The following is a 20,079-nucleotide window of genomic DNA, read 5'->3' as shown; positions in this document are numbered from 1 at the left end:
AGTGCATGCAGATCCCTACAATCGCTCACCCCTCCCAGAGCTTTCAGTGCATGCAGATCCCTCCAATGGCTCACCCCTCCCAGAGCTTCCAGTGCATGCAGATCCCTACAATCGCTCACCCCTCCCAGAGCTTCCAGTGCATGCAGATCCCTACAATGGCTCACCCCTCCAAGAGCTTCCGTTGCATGCAGATCCCTATAATGACTCACCCCTCCCAGAGCTTCCAGTGCATGCAGATCCCTGCAATGGCTCACCCCTCCCAGAGCTTCCAGTGCATGCAGATCCCTCCAATGGCTCACCCCTCCCAGAGCTTCCAGTGCATGCAGATCCCGACAATGGCTCACCCTTCTGAGATCTTGGAAGTGCATGCAGATCCCTACAATGGCTCACCCCTCCCAGAGCTTCCAGTGCATGCAGATCCCTACAATGGCTCGCCCCTCCCAGAGCTTCCAGTGCATGCAGATCCGTACAATGGCTCACCTCTCCCAGAGCTTCCGGTGCATGCAGATCCGTACAATGGCTCACCCCTCCCATTGCTTCCAGTGCATGCAGATCCCTACAATGGCTCACCCCTCCCAGAGCTTCCAGTGCATGCAGATCCCTGCAATGACTCACCCCTCCCAGAGCTTCCAGTGCATGCAGATCCCTCCAATGGCTCACCCCTCCCAGAGCTTCCAGTGCATGCAGATCCCTACAATGGCTCACCCCTCCCAGAGCTTCCAGTGCATGCAGATCCCTCCAATGGCTCACCCCTCCCAGAGCTTCCAGTGCATGCAGATCCCTCCAATGGCTCACCCCTCCCAGAGCTTCCAGTGCCTGCAGATCCCTACAATGGCGCACCCCTCCAAGAGCTTCCAGTGCATGCAGATCCCTCCAATGGCTCACCCCTCCCAGAGCTTCCAGTGCCTGCAGATCCCTACAATGGCTCACCCCTCCAAGAGCTTCCAGTGCATGCAGATCCCTACAATGGCTCACCCCTCCCAGAGCTTTCAGTGCATGCAGATCCCTACAATGACTCACCCCTCCCACGGCTTCCAGTGCATGCAGATCCCTACAATCGCTCACCCCTCCCAGAGCTTCCAGTGCATGCAGATCCCTACAATGGCTCACGCCTCCCAGAGCTTCCGGTGCATGCAGAGCCCTACAATGGCTCACCCCTCCCAGAGCTTCCAGTGCATGCAGATCCGTACAATGACTCACCCCTCCCACGGCTTCCATGCATGCAGATCCCTCCAATGGCTCACCCCTCCAAGAGCTTCCAGTGCCTGCAGATCCCTACAATGGCTCACCCCTCCCAGGGCTTCCAGTGCATGCAGATCCCTACAATGGCTCACCCCTCCCAGGGCTTCCAGTGCCTGCAGATCCCTACAATGGCTCACTCCTCCCAGGGCTTTCAGTGCATGCAGATCTCTACAATGGCTCACCCCTCCCAGGGCTTCCAGTGCATGCAGATCCCTACAATGGCTCACCCCTCCCAGAGCTTCCAGTGCATGCAGATCCCTACAATGGCTCAGTCCTCCAAGAGCTTCCAGTGCATGCAGATCCCTCCAATGGCTCACCCCTCGAAGAGCTTCCAGTGCATACAGATCCCTACAATAGCTCACGCCTCCCACAGCTTCCAGTGCATGCAGATCCCTACAATGGCTCACCCCTCCCAGAGCTTCCAGTGCATGCAGATCTGTACAATGGCTCACCCCTCCCAGGGCTTCCAGTGCATGCAGATCCCTACAATGGCTCACCCCTCCCAGAGCTTCCAGTGCATGCAGATCTGTACAATGGCTCACCCCTCCCAGGGCTTCCAGTGCATGCAGATCCCTACAATGGCTCACCCCTCCCAGGGCTTCCAGTGCCTGCAGATCCCTACAATGGCTCGCCCCTCCCAGGGCTTCCAGTGCATGCAGATCCCTACAATGGCTCACCCCTCCCAGGGCTTCCAGTGCCTGGAGATCCCTACAATGGCTCACCCCTCCCAGGGCTTCCAGTGCCTGCAGATCCCTACAATGGCTCGCCCCTCCCAGGGCTTCCAGTGCCTGCAGATCCCTACAATGGCTCGCCCCTCCCAGGGCTTCCAGTGCATGCAGATCCCTACAATCGCTCACCCCTCCCAGAGCTTAGAAGTACATGCAGATCCCTACAATGGCTCACTCCTCCAAGAGCTTCCAGTGCATGCAGATCCCTCCAATGGCTCACCCCTCCCAGAGCTTCCAGTGCATGCAGATCCGTACAATGGCTCACCCCTCCCAGGGCTTCCAGTGCATGCAGATCCCTACAATGGCTCACCCCTCCCAGAGCTTCCAGTGCATGCAGATCCCTACAATGGCTCACCCCTCCCACAGCTTCCAGTGCATGCAGATCCCTACAATGGCTCACCCCTCCCAGAGCTTCCAGTGCATGCAGATCCCTACAAATGCTCACTCCTCCAAGAGCTTCCAGTGCATGCAGATCCGTACAATGGCTCACCTCTCCCAGAGCTTCCAGTGCATGCAGATCCGTACAATGGCTCACCCCTCCCAGAGCTTCCAGTGCCTGCAGATCCCTCCAATGGCTCACCCCTCCCAGAGCTTCCAGTGCATGCAGATCCCTACAATGGCTCACCCCTCCAAGAGCTTCCAGTGCATGCAGATCCGTACAATGGCTCACCCCTCCCAGAGCTTCCAGTGCATGCAGATCCGTACAATGGTTCACCTCTCCCAGAGCTTCCAGTGCATGCAGATCCCTACAATGGCTCACCCCTCCCGGAGCTTCCGATGCATGCAGATCCCTACAATGGCTCACTCCTCCCAGAGCAATCATTGCATGCAGATCTCTACAATGGCTCACCCCTCCCAGAGCTTCCAGGGCATGCAGATCCCTACAATGGCTCACCCCTCTCAGAGCTTCCAGTGCATGCAGATCCCTACAATGGCTCACCCCTCAAAGAGCTTCCAGTGCATGCAGATCCCTACAATGGCTCACCCCAACAAGAGCTTCCAGTGCATGCAGATCCCTACAATGGCTCGCCCCTCCCAGAGCTTCCAGTGCATGCAGATCCCTACAATGGCTCACCCCTCCCAGAGCTTCCAGTGCATGCAGATCTCTACAATGGCTCACCCCTCCCAGAGCTTCCAGTGCATGCAGATCCCTAAAATGGCTCACCCCTCCCAGAGCTTCCAGTGCATGCAGATCCCTACAATGGCTCACCCCTCCCAGAGCTTCCAGTGCATGCAGATCCCTCCAATGGCTCACCCCTCCCAGAGCTTCCAGTGCATGCAGATCCGTACAATGACTCACCCCTCCCACGGCTTCCATGCATGCAGATCCCTCCAATGGCTCACCCCTCCCAGGGCTTCCAGTGCATGCAGATCCCTACAATGGCTCACCCCTCCCAGAGCTTCCAGTGCATGCAGATCCCTACAATAACTCACCCCTCCCACGGCTTCCATGCATGCAGATCCGTACAATGGCTCACCCCTCCCAGAGCTTCCAGTGCACGCAGATCCCTACAATGGCTCACCCCTCCCAGAGCTTCCAGTGCATGCAGATCCCTCCAATGGCTCACCCCTCGAAGAGCTTCCAGTGCATACAGATCCCTACAATAGCTCACGCCTCCCACAGCTTCCAGTGCATGCAGATCCCTACAATGGCTCACGCCTCCCAGAGCTTCCGGTGCCTGCAGATCCCTACAATGGCTCACTCCTCCCAGGGCTTTCAGTGCATGCAGATCCCTACAATGGCTCACCCCTCCCAGGGCTTTCAGTTCATGCAGATCCCTACAATGGCTCATCCCCCCCCCCCCCCCCCCAGAGCTTCCAGTGCATGCAGATCCCTACAATGGCTCGCCCCTCCCAGAGCTTCCAGTACATGCAGATCCCTCCAATGGCTCACCCCTCCCAGATCTTCCAGTGCATGCAGATCCCTACAATGGCTCACACTTCTCAGATCTTGGAAGTGCGTGCAGATCTCTACAATGACTCACCCCTCCCAGAGCTTCCAGTGCATGCAGATCCCTACAATGGCTCACACTTCTCAGATCTTGGAAGTGCGTGCAGATCTCTACAATGGCTCACCCCCCCCCCCCCCCCCCCCCAGAGCTTCCAGTGCATGCAGATCCCTACAATGGCTCACCCCTCCCAGAGCTTCCAGTACATGCAGATCCCTACAATGGCTCACCCCTCCCAGAACTTCCAGTGCATGCAGATCCCTCCAATGGCTCACCCCTCCCAGAGCTTCCAGTGCATGCAGATCCCTACAATGGCTCACCCCTCCCAGAGCTTCCAGTGCCTGCAGATCCCTACAATGGCTCACGCCTCCCAGAGCTTCCGGTGCATGCAGATCCCTACAATGGCTCACGCCTCCCAGAGCTTCCAGTGCATGCAGATATCTACAATGGCTCACCCCTCCCAGAGCTTCCAGTGCATGCAGGTCCCTACAATCGCTCACCCCTCCCAGAGCTTCCAGTGCATGCAGATCCCTCCAATGGCTCACCCCTCCCAGAGCTTCCAGTGCCTGCAGATCCCTACAATGGCTCACGCCTCCCAGAGCTTCCGGTGCATGCAGATCCCTACAATGGCTCACCCCTCCCAGAGCTTCCAGTGCATGCAGATCCCTACAATGGCTCACCCCTCCCAGTACTTCCAGTGCATGCAGATCTCTACAATGGCTCACCCCTCCCAGAGCTTCCAGTGCATGCAGATCTCTACAATGGCTCACCCCTCCCAGAACTTCCAGTGCATGCAGATCTCTACAATGGCTCACCCCTCCCAGAGCTTCCAGTGCATGCAGATCCCTACAATGGCTCGCCCCTCCCAGAGCTTCCGTTGCATGCAGATCCCTACAATGACTCACCCCTCCCAGAGCTTCCAGTGCATGCAGATCCCTACAATCGCTCACCCCTCCCAGAGCTTCCAGTACATGCAGATCCCTACAATCGCTCACCCCTCCCAGAGCTTCCAGTACATGCAGATCCCTACAATGGCTCGCCCCTCCCAGAGCTTCCGTTGCATGCAGATCCCTACAATGACTCACCCCTCCCAGAGCTTCCAGTGCATGCAGATCCCTACAATCGCTCACCCCTCCCAGAGCTTCCAGTACATGCAGATCTCTACAATGGCTCACTCCTCCCAGGGCTTTCAGTGCATGCAGATCTCTACAATGGCTCACCCCTCCCACGGCTTCCATGCATGCAGATCCCTCCAATGGCTCACCCCTCCCACAGCTTCCAGTGCATGCAGATCCCTACAATGGCTCGCCCCTCCCAGAGCTTCCATGCATGCAGATCCCTCCAATGGCTCACCCCTCCCAGAGCTTCCAGTGCATGCAGATCCCTACAATCGCTCACCCCTCCCAGAGCTTCCAGTGCATGCAGATCCCTCCAATGGCTCACCCCTCCCAGAGCTTCCAGTGCATGCAGATCCCTCCAATGGCTCACCCCTCCCAGAGCTTCCAGTGCCTGCAGATCCCTACAATGGCTCACTCCTCCCAGAGCTTGGAAGTGCATGCAGATCTCTACAATGGCTCACCCCTCCCAGAGCTTCCAGTGCATGCAGATCCCTACAATGGCTCACCCCTCTCAGAGCTTCCAGTGCATGCAGATCCCTACAATGGCTCACACTTCTCAGAGCTTCCAGTGCATGCAGATCCCTACAATGGCTCACGCCTCCCAGAGCTTCCAGTGCATGCAGATCCGTACAATGGCTTACCCATCCCACGGCTTCCATGCATGCAGATCCCTACAATGGCTCACCCCTCCCAGGGCTTCCAGTGCATGCAGATCCCTACAATGGCTCACCCCTCCCAGAGCTTTCAGTGCATGCAGATCCCTACAATGACTCACCCCTCCCACGGCTTCCAGTGCATGCAGATCCCTACAATCGCTCACCCCTCCCAGAGCTTCCAGTGCATGCAGATCCCTACAATCGCTCACCCCTCCCAGAGCTTCCAGTGCATGCAGATCCCTACAATGGCTCACCCCTCCCAGAGCTTCCAGTGCATGCAGATCCCTCCAGTGGCTCACCCCTCCCAGAGCTTCCAGTGCATGCAGATCCCTACAATGGCTCACACTTCTCAGATCTTGGAAGTGCGTGCAGATCTGTACAATGACTCACCCCTCCCATGGCTTCCAGTGCATGCAGATCCCTACAATGGCTCGCCCCTCCCTGAGCTTCCAGTGCATGCAGATCCCTACAATGGCTCACCCCTCCAAGAGCTTCCAGTGCATGCAGATCCGTACAATGGCTCACCCCTCCCAGGGCTTCCAGTGCATGCAGATCCCTACAATGGCTCACCCCTCCCAGAGCTTCCAGTGCATGCAGATCCCTCCAATGGCTCACCCCTCCCAGAGCTTCCAGTGCATGCAGATCCCTACAATGGCTCACACTTCTCAGATCTTGGAAGTGCGTGCAGATCTCTACAATGACTCACCCCTCCCATGGCTTCCAGTGCATGCAGATCCCTACAATGGCTCGTCCCTCCCATGGCTTCCAGTGCATGCAGATCCCTACAATGGCTCACCCCTCCAAGAGCTTCCAGTGCATGCAGATCCGTACAATGGCTCACCCCTCCCAGAGCTTTCAGTGCATGCAGATCTCTACAATGGCTCACCCCTCCCACGGCTTCCATGCATGCAGATCCCTCCAATGGCTCACCCCTCCCACAGCTTCCAGTGCATGCAGATCCCTACAATGGCTCACCCCTCCCAGAGCTTCCAGTGCATGCAGATCCGTACAATGGCTCACCCCTCCAAGAGCTTCCAGTGCATGCAGATCCCTACAATGGCTCACCCCTCCCAGAGCTTCCAGTGCATGCAGATCCCTACAATGGCTCACCCCTCCCAGAGCTTCCAGTGCATGCAGATCCCTACAATGGCACACACTTCTCAGATCTTGGAAGTGCGTGCAGATCTCTACAATGGCTCACCCCTCCAAGAGCTTCCAGTGCATGCAGATCCCTACAATGGCTCACCCCTCCCAGAGCTTCCAGTGCATGCAGATCCCTACAATGGCTCACCCTTCTCAGATATTGGAAGTGCATGCAGATCCCTACAATGGCTCACCCTTCTCAGATCTTGGAAGTGCATGCAGATCTCTACAATGGCTCACCCTTCTCAGATCTTGGAAGTGCATGCAGATCTCTACAATGGCTCACCGGTCTCAGATCTTGCAAGTGCATGCAGATCCCTCCAATGGCTCACCCCTCCCAGAGCTTCCAGTGCATGCAGATCCCTACAATCGCTCACCCCTCCCAGAGCTTCCAGTGCATGCAGATCCCTCCAATGGCTCACCCCTCCCAGAGCTTCCAGTGCATGCAGATCCCTACAATGGCTCACCCCTCCCAGAGCTTCCAGTGCATGCAGATCCCTACAATCGCTCACCCCTCCCAGAGCTTCCAGTGCATGCAGATCCCTCCAATGGCTCACCCCTCCCAGAGCTTCCAGTGCATGCAGATCCCTACAATGGCTCACCCCTCCCAGAGCTTCCAGTGCATGCAGATCCCTACAATGGCTCACCCCTCCCAGAGCTTCCAGTGCATGCAGATCTCTACAATGACTCACCCCTCCCATGGCTTCCATGCATGCAGATCCCCTCCCACAGCTTCCAAGGAGACCTCACCTCGTCGAGTATCTGCAGGTCTTTGGCAAGTCTCTCGGTGAAGGCTTCAGCGTTGGCCACCAGCGGCGCATATTCTTCCATCAGCCAAAGCATGTCAGCAGACTCTCTTGGAGTTATCTCCTGGTACTCCTCGTCTTCCTCCTCTGCCTCCTCTGTCACTACCTCAATGCTGCTCTCCTCGCTCTTCTGCTGGTAGGGGAGGTCTGCAGAGCACAGGAGACAGCTGTCATATACGGTGGGAGAACATGCTTCGCCTTCTTGGGAGTTGTGTGGAACGTTCTAGATCGTACTGTAGCTCTGGACCAATAGCATAAACTGTCCGAAGATGAGGGGTTTATTGAACAACGAAGTATGCATGTCGTGTAACTGCAGGCCATGCTGTAACAGCCCTACAACCCCTTTGTAATTATGGGGACACGAAGAGATAATACATAGAGATATCACTTTATTTATAACATATGACAGTAGAGAGAACCATTAGGATAAATGAACTTGTTAAAGGGTGTACACAAAATGTTTACAATATGAAATCTTCAAATCTCTTTGAGTTTGTCTTTATCCTTCAGCTGCTTTATCTTTTCTCTTCATCTCTTCCCTTTAATCACACGCAATTTCCTTTTCTCTTCCCTCCCCTCACCCGTCTAGGACCCCCACGCCCCTTGCCCCACCTTCTTCATCCGCCTAAGTGTTGGTGTACATGCTTATGAATGAGATTTGGCCTAGAAAACTTGGAACCCCTTCCTGGCTCGCGTTCCGAGCATGATTCTCACCCTTGGCCTCTCTGAGCTTCCTTGTCAGACAGTGCTTCACGCCGGACTTTATTCCTCTTGTCAAGTCTTAGCATTCTTAGAAATCACACTATGGTCACACACCTTCTTTTCACCCTTACTAATCCAGATCGAGCTCACTGAAGGGCCAGGCACCCAACCCTCAGAAACCTAAAGGACAACTTCCCGTCGCTCATGGTCATCGTGAACCCCACCATCCCTGCTTTAGAAGCTCTAGTGGGGAGGGGTCTTTACGATCCTCGTTTATATGCAGCTTGGCAGTTAAACGTTCAGAATGAACTCTTGCAGGAAGAAAGAAAGATGGGTTGATAGAACTGGGAAGGAAGGATGGACGAGTGGATGAATGGATGAGCGGGTGAAAGAGTGTATGGATGAAAGGATAGAGAGCGGGTGGAAGTTTGGGTAGGTGAATGGATGGGTGGGTAAAAGAATGGATGATTTGGTGAACAGATGGATGAGTGGGTTAAAATGTGGGTATCTAAAAGATGGATGAGTGGGTGAAAGGATGGGTGAGTGAAAGGATGAGTGGGTAAAATAATCGATGATTAGGTGAACGGATGGATGGATGAGGGTGAAAGGATGGGTGGGTGAAAACATGAGTGGGTAAAAGAATGGGCGGGGGAGTAGGTGAGAGGATGGGTAGGTGGACAGATGGCAGAGTAAATGGAAATCTGAGAGGATGGACGGATTGATGAGTGATAGGATGGCTGAGTAAATGGAAATCTGAGGATGGATGGATGGATCAGTGGGAGAAAGGATAGCTGAGTAAATGGAAATCAGAGACGATGAGTGGGTAAAAGGATGGCAGAGTAAATAGAAATCTGATTGGATAGATGGATGGCATAGTAAATGGAAATCTGATTGGATAGATGGATGGCATAGTAAATGGAAATCTGATTGGATAGATGGATGGCTTAGTAAATGGAAATCTGAGCGGATGGATGGATGGCATAGTAAATGGAAATCTGATTGGATAGATGGATGGCATAGTAAATGGAAATCTGAGCGGATGGATGGATGGCAAAGTAAATTGAACTCTAAAAGGGTGAATGGGTGATGGATGGATAGAATGGCCAAGGGATGATTGGAATTCATGGTGAAAGATTGAATGATGGATTAAAGACTGAATGCTTGAGAGAATGTAATGATAACATGGTAGATATCGTGGGTGGAAGGATGAATGGATAGGTGCTTGGAAGGAAGAGACAAGGGAGCTTCGGGCTGACTTGCTTGGTGCTATCAGAGCTGTGCTTCAAAGTGGAGGGTATTTTAATTTTATGGCTACTTCCTTGCCTGTAGCCAATAGTGTTGTGATTCTGTAACCCCAGAGAATATTCTTTACCCCATCCTTCCACTCCAATCCACTCCTCCTCATAAGCTGTGTACATTAATGTAGCACTTGTTTACATTGATCCGCAAGTCCATTTGCCCCGAGAAAAGAAAGTGCAGCGCTGTGGTGATTGGTTCCATAGATTTCCATGAACTCCCATCTCTTTGGGTGAAGATGGCTTCCCGCTGTCTGTAGTTACTTTCATAGGCTCCACTCTCTCATAAGCATTGCTTCATAGTTCACACCTCCATTGAGATAACTTCAGGGCTCCGTCATATCCAGCCCTGCGCTGTGGTGATTGGTTCCATAGATTTCCATGAACTCCCATCTCTTTGGGTGAAGATGGCTTCCCACTGTCTGTAGTTACTTTCATTAGGCTCCACTCTCTCATAAGCATTGCTTCATAGTTCACACCTCCATTGAGATAACTTCAGGGCTCCGTCATATCCAGCCCTGCGCTGTGGTGATTGGTTCCATAGATGTCCATGAACTCCCATCTCTTTGGGTGAAGAGGGCTTCCCACTGTCTGTAGTTACTTTCATTAGGCTCCACTCTCTCATAAGCATTGCTTCATAGTTCACACCTCCATTGAGATAACTTCAGGGCTCCGTCATATCCAGCCCTGCGCTGTGGTGATTGGTTCCATAGATGTCCATGAACTCCCATCTCTTTGGGTGAAGATGGCTTCCCACTGTCTGTAGTTACTTTCATTAGGCTCCACTCTCTCATAAGCATTGCTTCATAGTTCACACCTCCATTGAGATAACTTCAGGGCTCCGTCATATCCAGCCCTGCGCTGTGGTGATTGGTTCCATAGATTTCCATGAACTCCCATCTCTTTGGGTGAAGATGGCTTCCCACTGTCTGTAGTTACTTTCATTAGGCTCCACTCTCTCATAAGCATTGCTTCATAGTTCACACCTCCATTGAGATAACTTCAGGGCTCCGTCATATCCAGCCCTGCGCTGTGGTGATTGGTTCCATAGATGTCCATGAACTCCCATCTCTTTGGGTGAAGATGGCTTCCCACTGTCTGTAGTTACTTTCATTAGGTTCCACTCTCTCATAAGCATTGCTTCATAGTTCACACCTCCATTGAGATAACTTCAGGGCTCCATCATATCCAGCCCTGTGCTGTGGTGATTGGTTCCATAGATGTCCATGAACTCCCATCTCTTTGGTTGAAGATGGCTTCCCACTGTCTGTAGTTACTTTCATTAGGCTCCACTCTCTCATAAGCATTGCTTCATAGTTCACACCTCCATTGAGATAACTTCAGGGCTCCGTCATATCCAGCCCTGCGCTGTGGTGATTGGTTCCATAGATTTCCATGAACTCCCATCTCTTTGGGTGAAGATGGCTTCCCACTGTCTGTAGTTACTTTCATTAGGCTCCACTCTCTCATAAGCATTGCTTCATAGTTCACACCTCCATTGAGATAACTTCAGGGCTCCGTCATATCCAGCCCTGCGCTGTGGTGATTGGTTCCATAGATTTCCATGAACTCCCATCTCTTTGGGTGAAGATGGCTTCCCACTGTCTGTAGTTACTTTCATTAGGCTCCACTCTCTCATAAGCATTGCTTCATAGTTCACACCTCCATTGAGATAACTTCAGGGCTCCGTCATATCCAGCCCTGCGCTGTGGTGATTGGTTCCATAGATTTCCATGAACTCCCATCTCTTTGGGTGAAGATGGCTTCCCACTGTCTGTAGTTACTTTCATTAGGCTCCACTCTCTCATAAGCATTGCTTCATAGTTCACACCTCCATTGAGATAACTTCAGGGCTCCGTCATATCCAGCCCTGCGCTGTGGTGATTGGTTCATAGATTTCCATGAACTCCCATCTCTTTGGGTGAAGATGGCTTCCCACTGTCTGTAGTTACTTTCATTAGGCTCCACTCTCTCATAAGCATTGCTTCATAGTTCACACCTCCATTGAGATAACTTCAGGGCTCCGTCATATCCAGCCCTGCGCTGTGGTGATTGGTTCCATAGATTTCCATGAACTCCCATCTCTTTGGGTGAAGATGGCTTCCCACTGTCTGTAGTTACTTTCATTAGGCTCCACTCTCTCATAAGCATTGCTTCATAGTTCACACCTCCATTGAGATAACTTCAGGGCTCCGTCATATCCAGCCCTGCGCTGTGGTGATTGGTTCCATAGATTTCCACGAACTCCCATCTCTTTGGGTGAAGATGGCTTCCCACTGTCTGTAGTTACTTTCATTAGGCTCCACTCTCTCATAAGCATTGCTTCATAGTTCACACCTCCATTGAGATAACTTCAGGGCTCCGTCATATCCAGCCCTGCGCTGTGGTGATTGGTTCATAGATTTCCATGAACTCCCATCTCTTTGGGTGAAGATGGCTTCCCACTGTCTGTAGTTACTTTCATTAGGCTCCACTCTCTCATAAGCATTGCTTCATAGTTCACACCTCCATTGAGATAACTTCAGGGCTCCGTCATATCCAGCCCTGCGCTGTGGTGATTGGTTCCATAGATGTCCATGAACTCCCATCTCTTTGGGTGAAGATGGCTTCCCACTGTCTGTAGTTACTTTCATTAGGCTCCACTCTCTCATAAGCATTGCTTCATAGTTCACACCTCCATTGATAAGACTTCAGGGCTCCGTCATATCCAGCCCTGCGCTGTGGTGATTGGTTCCATAGATGTCCATGAACTCCCATCTCTTTAGGTGAAGATGGCTTCCCACTGTCTGTAGTTACTTTCATTAGGCTCCACTCTCTCATAAGCATTGCTTCATAGTTCACACCTCCATTGAGATAACTTCAGGGCTCCGTCATATCCAGCCCTGCGCTGTGGTGATTGGTTCCATAGATTTCCATGAACTCCCATCTCTTTGGGTGAAGATGGCTTCCCACTGTCTGTAGTTACTTTCATTAGGCTCCACTCTCTCATAAGCATTGCTTCATAGTTCACACCTCCATTGAGAAAACTTCAGGGCTCCGTCACATCCAGCCCTGCGCTGTGGTGATTGGTTCCATAGATGTCCATGAACTCCCATCTCTTTGGGTGAAGATGGCTTCCCACTGTCTGTAGTTACTTTCATTAGGCTCCACTCTCTCATAAGCATTGCTTCATAGTTCACACCTCCATTGAGATAACTTCAGGGCTCCGTCATATCCAGCCCTGTGCTGTGGTGATTGGTTCCATAGATGTCCATGAACTCCCATCTCTTTGGGTGAAGATGGCTTCCCACTGTCTGTAGTTACTTTCATTAGGCACCACTCTCTCATAAGCATTGCTTCATAGTTCACACCTCCATTGAGATAACTTCAGGGCTCCGTCATATCCAGCCCTGCGCTGTGGTGATTGGTTCCATAGATGTCCATGAACTCCCATCTCTTTGGGTGAAGATGGCTTCCCACTGTCTGTAGTTACTTTCATTAGGCTCTACTCTCTCATAAGCATTGCTTCATAGTTCACACCTCCATTGAGAAAACTTCAGGGCTCCGTCACATCCAGCCCTGCGCTGTGGTGATTGGTTCCATAGATGTCCATAAACTCCCATCTCTTTGGGTGAAGATGGCTTCCCACTGTCTGTAGTTACTTTCATTAGGCTCCACTCTCTCATAAGCATTGCTTCATAGTTCACACCTCCATTGAGATAACTTCAGGGCTCCGTCATATCCAGCCCTGCGCTGTGGTGATTGGTTCCATAGATGTCCATGAACTCCCATCTCTTTGGGTGAAGATGGCTTCCCACTGTCTGTAGTTACTTTCATTAGGCACCACTCTCTCATAAGCATTGCTTCATAGTTCACACCTCCATTGAGATAACTTCAGGGCTCCGGCATATCCAGCCCTGCGCTGTGGTGATTGGTTCCATAGATTTCCATGAACTCCCATCTCTTTGGGTGAAGATGGCTTCCCACTGTCTGTAGTTACTTTCATTAGGCTCCACTCTCTCATAAGCATTGCTTCATAGTTCACACCTCCATTGAGATAACTTCAGGGCTCCGTCATATCCAGCCCTGCGCTGTGGTGATTGGTTCATAGATTTCCATGAACTCCCATCTCTTTGGGTGAAGATGGCTTTCCACTGTCTGTAGTTACTTTCATTAGGCTCCACTCTCTCATAAGCATTGCTTCATAGTTCACACCTCCATTGAGATAACTTCAGGGCTCCGTCATATCCAGCCCTGCGCTGTGGTGATTGGTTCCATAGATGTCCATGAACTCCCATCTCTTTGGGTGAAGATGGCTTCCCACTGTCTGTAGTTACTTTCATTAGGCTCCACTCTCCCATAAGCATTGCTTCATAGTTCACACCTCCATTGATAAGACTTCAGGGCTCCGTCATATCCAGCCCTGCGCTGTGGTGATTGGTTCCATAGATGTCCATGAACTCCCATCTCTTTGGGTGAAGATGGCTTCCCACTGTCTGTAGTTACTTTCATTAGGCTCCACTCTCTCATAAGCATTGCTTCATAGTTCACACCTCCATTGAGATAACTTCAGGGCTCCGTCATATCCAGCCCTGCGCTGTGGTGATTGGTTCCATAGATTTCCATGAACTCCCATCTCTTTGGGTGAAGATGGCTTCCCACTGTCTGTAGTTACTTTCATTAGGCTCCACTCTCTCATAAGCATTGCTTCATAGTTCACACCTCCATTGAGAAAACTTCAGGGCTCCGTCACATCCAGCCCTGCGCTGTGGTGATTGGTTCCATAGATGTCCATGAACTCCCATCTCTTTGGGTGAAGATGGCTTCCCACTGTCTGTAGTTACTTTCATTAGGCTCCACTCTCTCATAAGCATTGCTTCATAGTTCACACCTCCATTGAGATAACTTCAGGGCTCCGTCATATCCAGCCCTGCGCTGTGGTGATTGGTTCCATAGATGTCCATGAACTCCCATCTCTTTGGGTGAAGATGGCTTCCCACTGTCTGTAGTTACTTTCATTAGGCACCACTCTCTCATAAGCATTGCTTCATAGTTCACACCTCCATTGAGATAACTTCAGGGCTCCGTCATATCCAGCCCTGCGCTGTGGTGATTGGTTCCATAGATGTCCATGAACTCCCATCTCTTTGGGTGAAGATGGCTTCCCACTGTCTGTAGTTACTTTCATTAGGCTCTACTCTCTCATAAGCATTGCTTCATAGTTCACACCTCCATTGAGAAAACTTCAGGGCTCCGTCACATCCAGCCCTGCGCTGTGGTGATTGGTTCCATAGATGTCCATAAACTCCCATCTCTTTGGGTGAAGATGGCTTCCCACTGTCTGTAGTTACTTTCATTAGGCTCCACTCTCTCATAAGCATTGCTTCATAGTTCACACCTCCATTGAGATAACTTCAGGGCTCCGTCATATCCAGCCCTGCGCTGTGGTGATTGGTTCCATAGATGTCCATGAACTCCCATCTCTTTGGGTGAAGATGGCTTCCCACTGTCTGTAGTTACTTTCATTAGGCACCACTCTCTCATAAGCATTGCTTCATAGTTCACACCTCCATTGAGATAACTTCAGGGCTCCGGCATATCCAGCCCTGCGCTGTGGTGATTGGTTCCATAGATTTCCATGAACTCCCATCTCTTTGGGTGAAGATGGCTTCCCACTGTCTGTAGTTACTTTCATTAGGCTCCACTCTCTCATAAGCATTGCTTCATAGTTCACACCTCCATTGAGATAACTTCAGGGCTCCGTCATATCCAGCCCTGCGCTGTGGTGATTGGTTCATAGATTTCCATGAACTCCCATCTCTTTGGGTGAAGATGGCTTTCCACTGTCTGTAGTTACTTTCATTAGGCTCCACTCTCTCATAAGCATTGCTTCATAGTTCACACCTCCATTGAGATAACTTCAGGGCTCCGTCATATCCAGCCCTGCGCTGTGGTGATTGGTTCCATAGATGTCCATGAACTCCCATCTCTTTGGGTGAAGATGGCTTCCCACTGTCTGTAGTTACTTTCATTAGGCTCCACTCTCCCATAAGCATTGCTTCATAGTTCACACCTCCATTGATAAGACTTCAGGGCTCCGTCATATCCAGCCCTGCGCTGTGGTGATTGGTTCCATAGATGTCCATGAACTCCCATCTCTTTGGGTGAAGATGGCTTCCCACTGTCTGTAGTTACTTTCATTAGGCTCCACTCTCTCATAAGCATTGCTTCATAGTTCACACCTCCATTGAGATAACTTCAGGGCTCCGTCATATCCAGCCCTGCGCTGTGGTGATTGGTTCCATAGATTTCCATGAACTCCCATCTCTTTGGGTGAAGATGGCTTCCCACTGTCTGTAGTTACTTTCATTAGGCTCCACTCTCTCATAAGCATTGCTTCATAGTTCACACCTCCATTGAGAAAACTTCAGGGCTCCGTCACATCCAGCCCTGCGCTGTGGTGATTGGTTCCATAGATGTCCATGAACTCCCATCTCTTTGGGTGAAGATGGCTTCCCACTGTCTGTAGTTACTTTCATTAGGCTCCACTCTCTCATAAGCATTGCTTCATAGTTCACACCTCCATTGAGATAACTTCAGGGCTCCGTCATATCCAGCCCTGCGCTGTGGTGATTGGTTCCATAGATGTCCATGAACTCCCATCTCTTTGGGTGAAGATGGCTTCCCACTGTCTGTAGTTACTTTCATTAGGCACCACTCTCTCATAAGCATTGCTTCATAGTTCACACCTCCATTGAGATAACTTCAGGGCTCCGTCATATCCAGCCCTGCGCTGTGGTGATTGGTTCCATAGATGTCCATGAACTCCCATCTCTTTGGGTGAAGATGGCTTCCCACTGTCTGTAGTTACTTTCATTAGGCTCTACTCTCTCATAAGCATTGCTTCATAGTTCACACCTCCATTGAGAAAACTTCAGGGCTCTGTCACATCCAGCCCTGCGCTGTGGTGATTGGTTCCATAGATGTCCATAAACTCCCATCTCTTTGGGTGAAGATGGCTTCCCACTGTCTGTAGTTACTTTCATTAGGCTCCACTCTCTCATAAGCATTGCTTCATAGTTCACACCTCCATTGAGATAACTTCAGGGCTCCGTCATATGCAGCCCTGCGCTGTGGTGATTGGTTCCATAGATTTCCATGAACTCCCATCTCTTTGGGTGAAGATGGCTTCCCACTGTCTGTAGTTACTTTCATTAGGCTCCACTCTCTCATAAGCATTGCTTCATAGTTCACACCTCCATTGAGATAACTTCAGGGCTCCGTCATATCCAGCCCTGCGCTGTGGTGATTGGTTCCATAGATGTCCATGAACTCCCATCTCTTTGGGTGAAGATGGCTTCCCACTGTCTGTAGTTACTTTCATTAGGCACCACTCTCTCATAAGCATTGCTTCATAGTTCACACCTCCATTGAGATAACTTCAGGGCTCCGGCATATCCAGCCCTGCGCTGTGGTGATTGGTTCCATAGATGTCCATGAACTCCCATCTCTTTGGGTGAAGATGGCTTCCCACTGTCTGTAGTTACTTTCATTAGGCACCACTCTCTCATAAGCATTGCTTCATAGTTCACACCTCCATTGAGAAGACTTCAGGGCTCCGTCATATCCAGCCCTGTGCTGTGGTGATTGGTTCCATAGATGTCCATGAACTCCCATCTCTTTGGGTGAAGATGGCTTCCCACTGTCTGTAGTTACTTTCATTAGGCACCACTCTCTCATAAGCATTGCTTCATAGTTCACACCTCCATTGAGATAACTTCAGAGCTCCGTCATATCCAGCCCTGCGCTGTGGTGATTGGTTCCATAGATTTCCATGAACTCCCATCTCTTTGGGTGAAGATGGCTTCCCGCTGTCTGTAGTTACTTTCATAGGCTCCACTCTCTCATAAGCATTGCTTCATAGTTCACACCTCCATTGAGATAACTTCAGAGCTCCGTCATATCCAGCCCTGCGCTGTGGTGATTGGTTCCATAGATTTCCATGAACTCCCATCCCTTTGGGTGAAGATGGCTTCCCGCTGTCTGTAGTTACTTTCATAGGCTCCACTCTCTCATAAGCATTGCTTCATAGTTCACACCTCCATTGAGATAACTTCAGGGCTCCGTCATATCCAGCCCTGCGCTGTGGTGATTGGTTCCATAGATGTCCATGAACTCCCATCTCTTTGGGTGAAGATGGCTTCCCGCTGTCTGTAGTTACTTTCATAGGCTCCACTCTCTCATAAGCATTGCTTCATAGTTCACACCTCCATTGAGAACTTCAGAGCTCCGTCATATCCAGCCCTGCGCTGTGGTGATTGGTTCCATAGATTTCCATGAACTCCCATCTCTTTGGGTGAAGATGGCTTCCCGCTGTCTGTAGTTACTTTCATAGGCTCCGCTCTCTCATAAGCATTGCTTCATAGTTCACACCTCCATTGAGATAACTTCAGGGCTCTGTCATATCCAGCCCTGCGCTGTGGTGATTGGTTCCATAGATGTCCATGAACTCCCATCTCTTTGGGTGAAGATGGCTTCCCACTGTCTGTAGTTACTTTCATTAGGCTCCACTCTCTCATAAGCATTGCTTCATAGTTCACACCTCCATTGAGATAACTTCAGGGCTCCGTCATATCCAGCCCTGCGCTGTGGTGATTGGTTCCATAGATGTCCATGAACTCCCATCTCTTTGGGTGAAGATGGCTTCCCACTGTCTGTAGTTACTTTCATTAGGCACCACTCTCTCATAAGCATTGCTTCATAGTTCACACCTCCATTGAGATAACTTCAGGGCTCCGTCATATCCAGCCCTGCGCTGTGGTGATTGGTTCCATAGATGTCCATGAACTCCCATCTCTTTGGGTGAAGATGGCTTCCCACTGTCTGTAGTTACTTTCATTAGGCTCTACTCTCTCATAAGCATTGCTTCATAGTTCACACCTCCATTGAGAAAACTTCAGGGCTCCGTCACATCCAGCCCTGCGCTGTGGTGATTGGTTCCATAGATGTCCATAAACTCCCATCTCTTTGGGTGAAGATGGCTTCCCACTGTCTGTAGTTACTTTCATTAGGCTCCACTCTCTCATAAGCATTGCTTCATAGTTCACACCTCCATTGAGATAACTTCAGGGCTCCGTCATATCCAGCCCTGCGCTGTGGTGATTGGTTCCATAGATGTCCATGAACTCCCATCTCTTTGGGTGAAGATGGCTTCCCACTGTCTGTAGTTACTTTCATTAGGCACCACTCTCTCATAAGCATTGCTTCATAGTTCACACCTCCATTGAGATAACTTCAGGGCTCCTGCATATCCAGCCCTGCGCTGTGGTGATTGGTTCCATAGATGTCCATGAACTCCCATCTCTTTGGGTGAAGATGGCTTCCCACTGTCTGTAGTTACTTTCATTAGGCACCACTCTCTCATAAGCATTGCTTCATAGTTCACACCTCCATTGAGAAGACTTCAGGGCTCCGTCATATCCAGCCCTGTGCTGTGGTGATTGGTTCCATAGATGTCCATGAACTCCCATCTCTTTGGGTGAAGATGGCTTCCCACTGTCTGTAGTTACTTTCATTAGGCACCACTCTCTCATAAGCATTGCTTCATAGTTCACACCTCCATTGAGATAACTTCAGAGCTCCGTCATATCAGGCCCTGCGCTGTGGTGATTGGTTCCATAGATTTCCATGAACTCCCATCTCTTTGGGTGAAGATGGCTTCCCGCTGTCTGTAGTTACTTTCATAGGCTCCACTCTCTCATAAGCATTGCTTCATAGTTCACACCTCCATTGAGATAACTTCAGAGCTCCGTCATATCCAGCCCTGCGCTGTGGTGATTGGTTCCATAGATTTCCATGAACTCCCATCTCTTTGGGTGAAGATGGCTTCCCGCTGTCTGTAGTTACTTTCATAGGCTCCACTCTCTCATAAGCATTGCTTCATAGTTCACACCTCCATTGAGATAACTTCAGGGCTCCGTCATATCCAGCCCTGCGCTGTGGTGATTGGTTCCATAGATGTCCATGAACTCCCATCTCTTTGGGTGAAGATGGCTTCCCGCTGTCTGTAGTTACTTTCATAGGCTCCACTCTCTCATAAGCATTGCTTCATAGTTCACACCTCCATTGAGATAACTTCAGAGCTCCGTCATATCCAGCCCTGCGCTGTGGTGATTGGTTCCATAGATTTCCATGAACTCCCATCTCTTTGGGTGAAGATGGCTTCCCGCTGTCTGTAGTTACTTTCATAGGCTCCGCTCTCTCATAAGCATTGCTTCATAGTTCACACCTCCATTGAGATAACTTCAGGGCTCCGTCATATCCAGCCCTGCGCTGTGGTGATTGGTTCCATAGATGTCCATGAACTCCCATCTCTTTGGGTGAAGATGGCTTCCCACTGTCTGTAGTTACTTTCATTAGGCTCCACTCTCTCATAAGCATTGCCTCATAGTTCACACCTCC

At 50.8% G+C, this 20,079-nt stretch overlaps 1 protein-coding gene across 1 annotated transcript in view; it reads right to left on the bottom strand.

Annotated features, from left to right (window-relative positions):
* LOC147689434 (exocyst complex component 1-like) overlaps positions 1 to 20,079 on the bottom strand; it is a 1,248,358-nt gene that overhangs the window by 542,421 nt on the left and 685,858 nt on the right. The window contains exon 6 of the mRNA XM_086939926.1: positions 7,587 to 7,789. Coding sequence (XP_086796052.1) covers positions 7,587 to 7,789 — 203 coding nt within the window. The remainder of the gene's footprint in view (positions 1 to 7,586; positions 7,790 to 20,079) is intronic.

This window comes from Lissotriton vulgaris, chromosome 10 (assembly GCF_964263255.1).
Source record: "Lissotriton vulgaris chromosome 10, aLisVul1.2, whole genome shotgun sequence".
Taxonomy (NCBI): domain Eukaryota; kingdom Metazoa; phylum Chordata; class Amphibia; order Caudata; family Salamandridae; genus Lissotriton; species Lissotriton vulgaris.
This window is presented reverse-complemented; position numbering and strand designations above follow the sequence as displayed.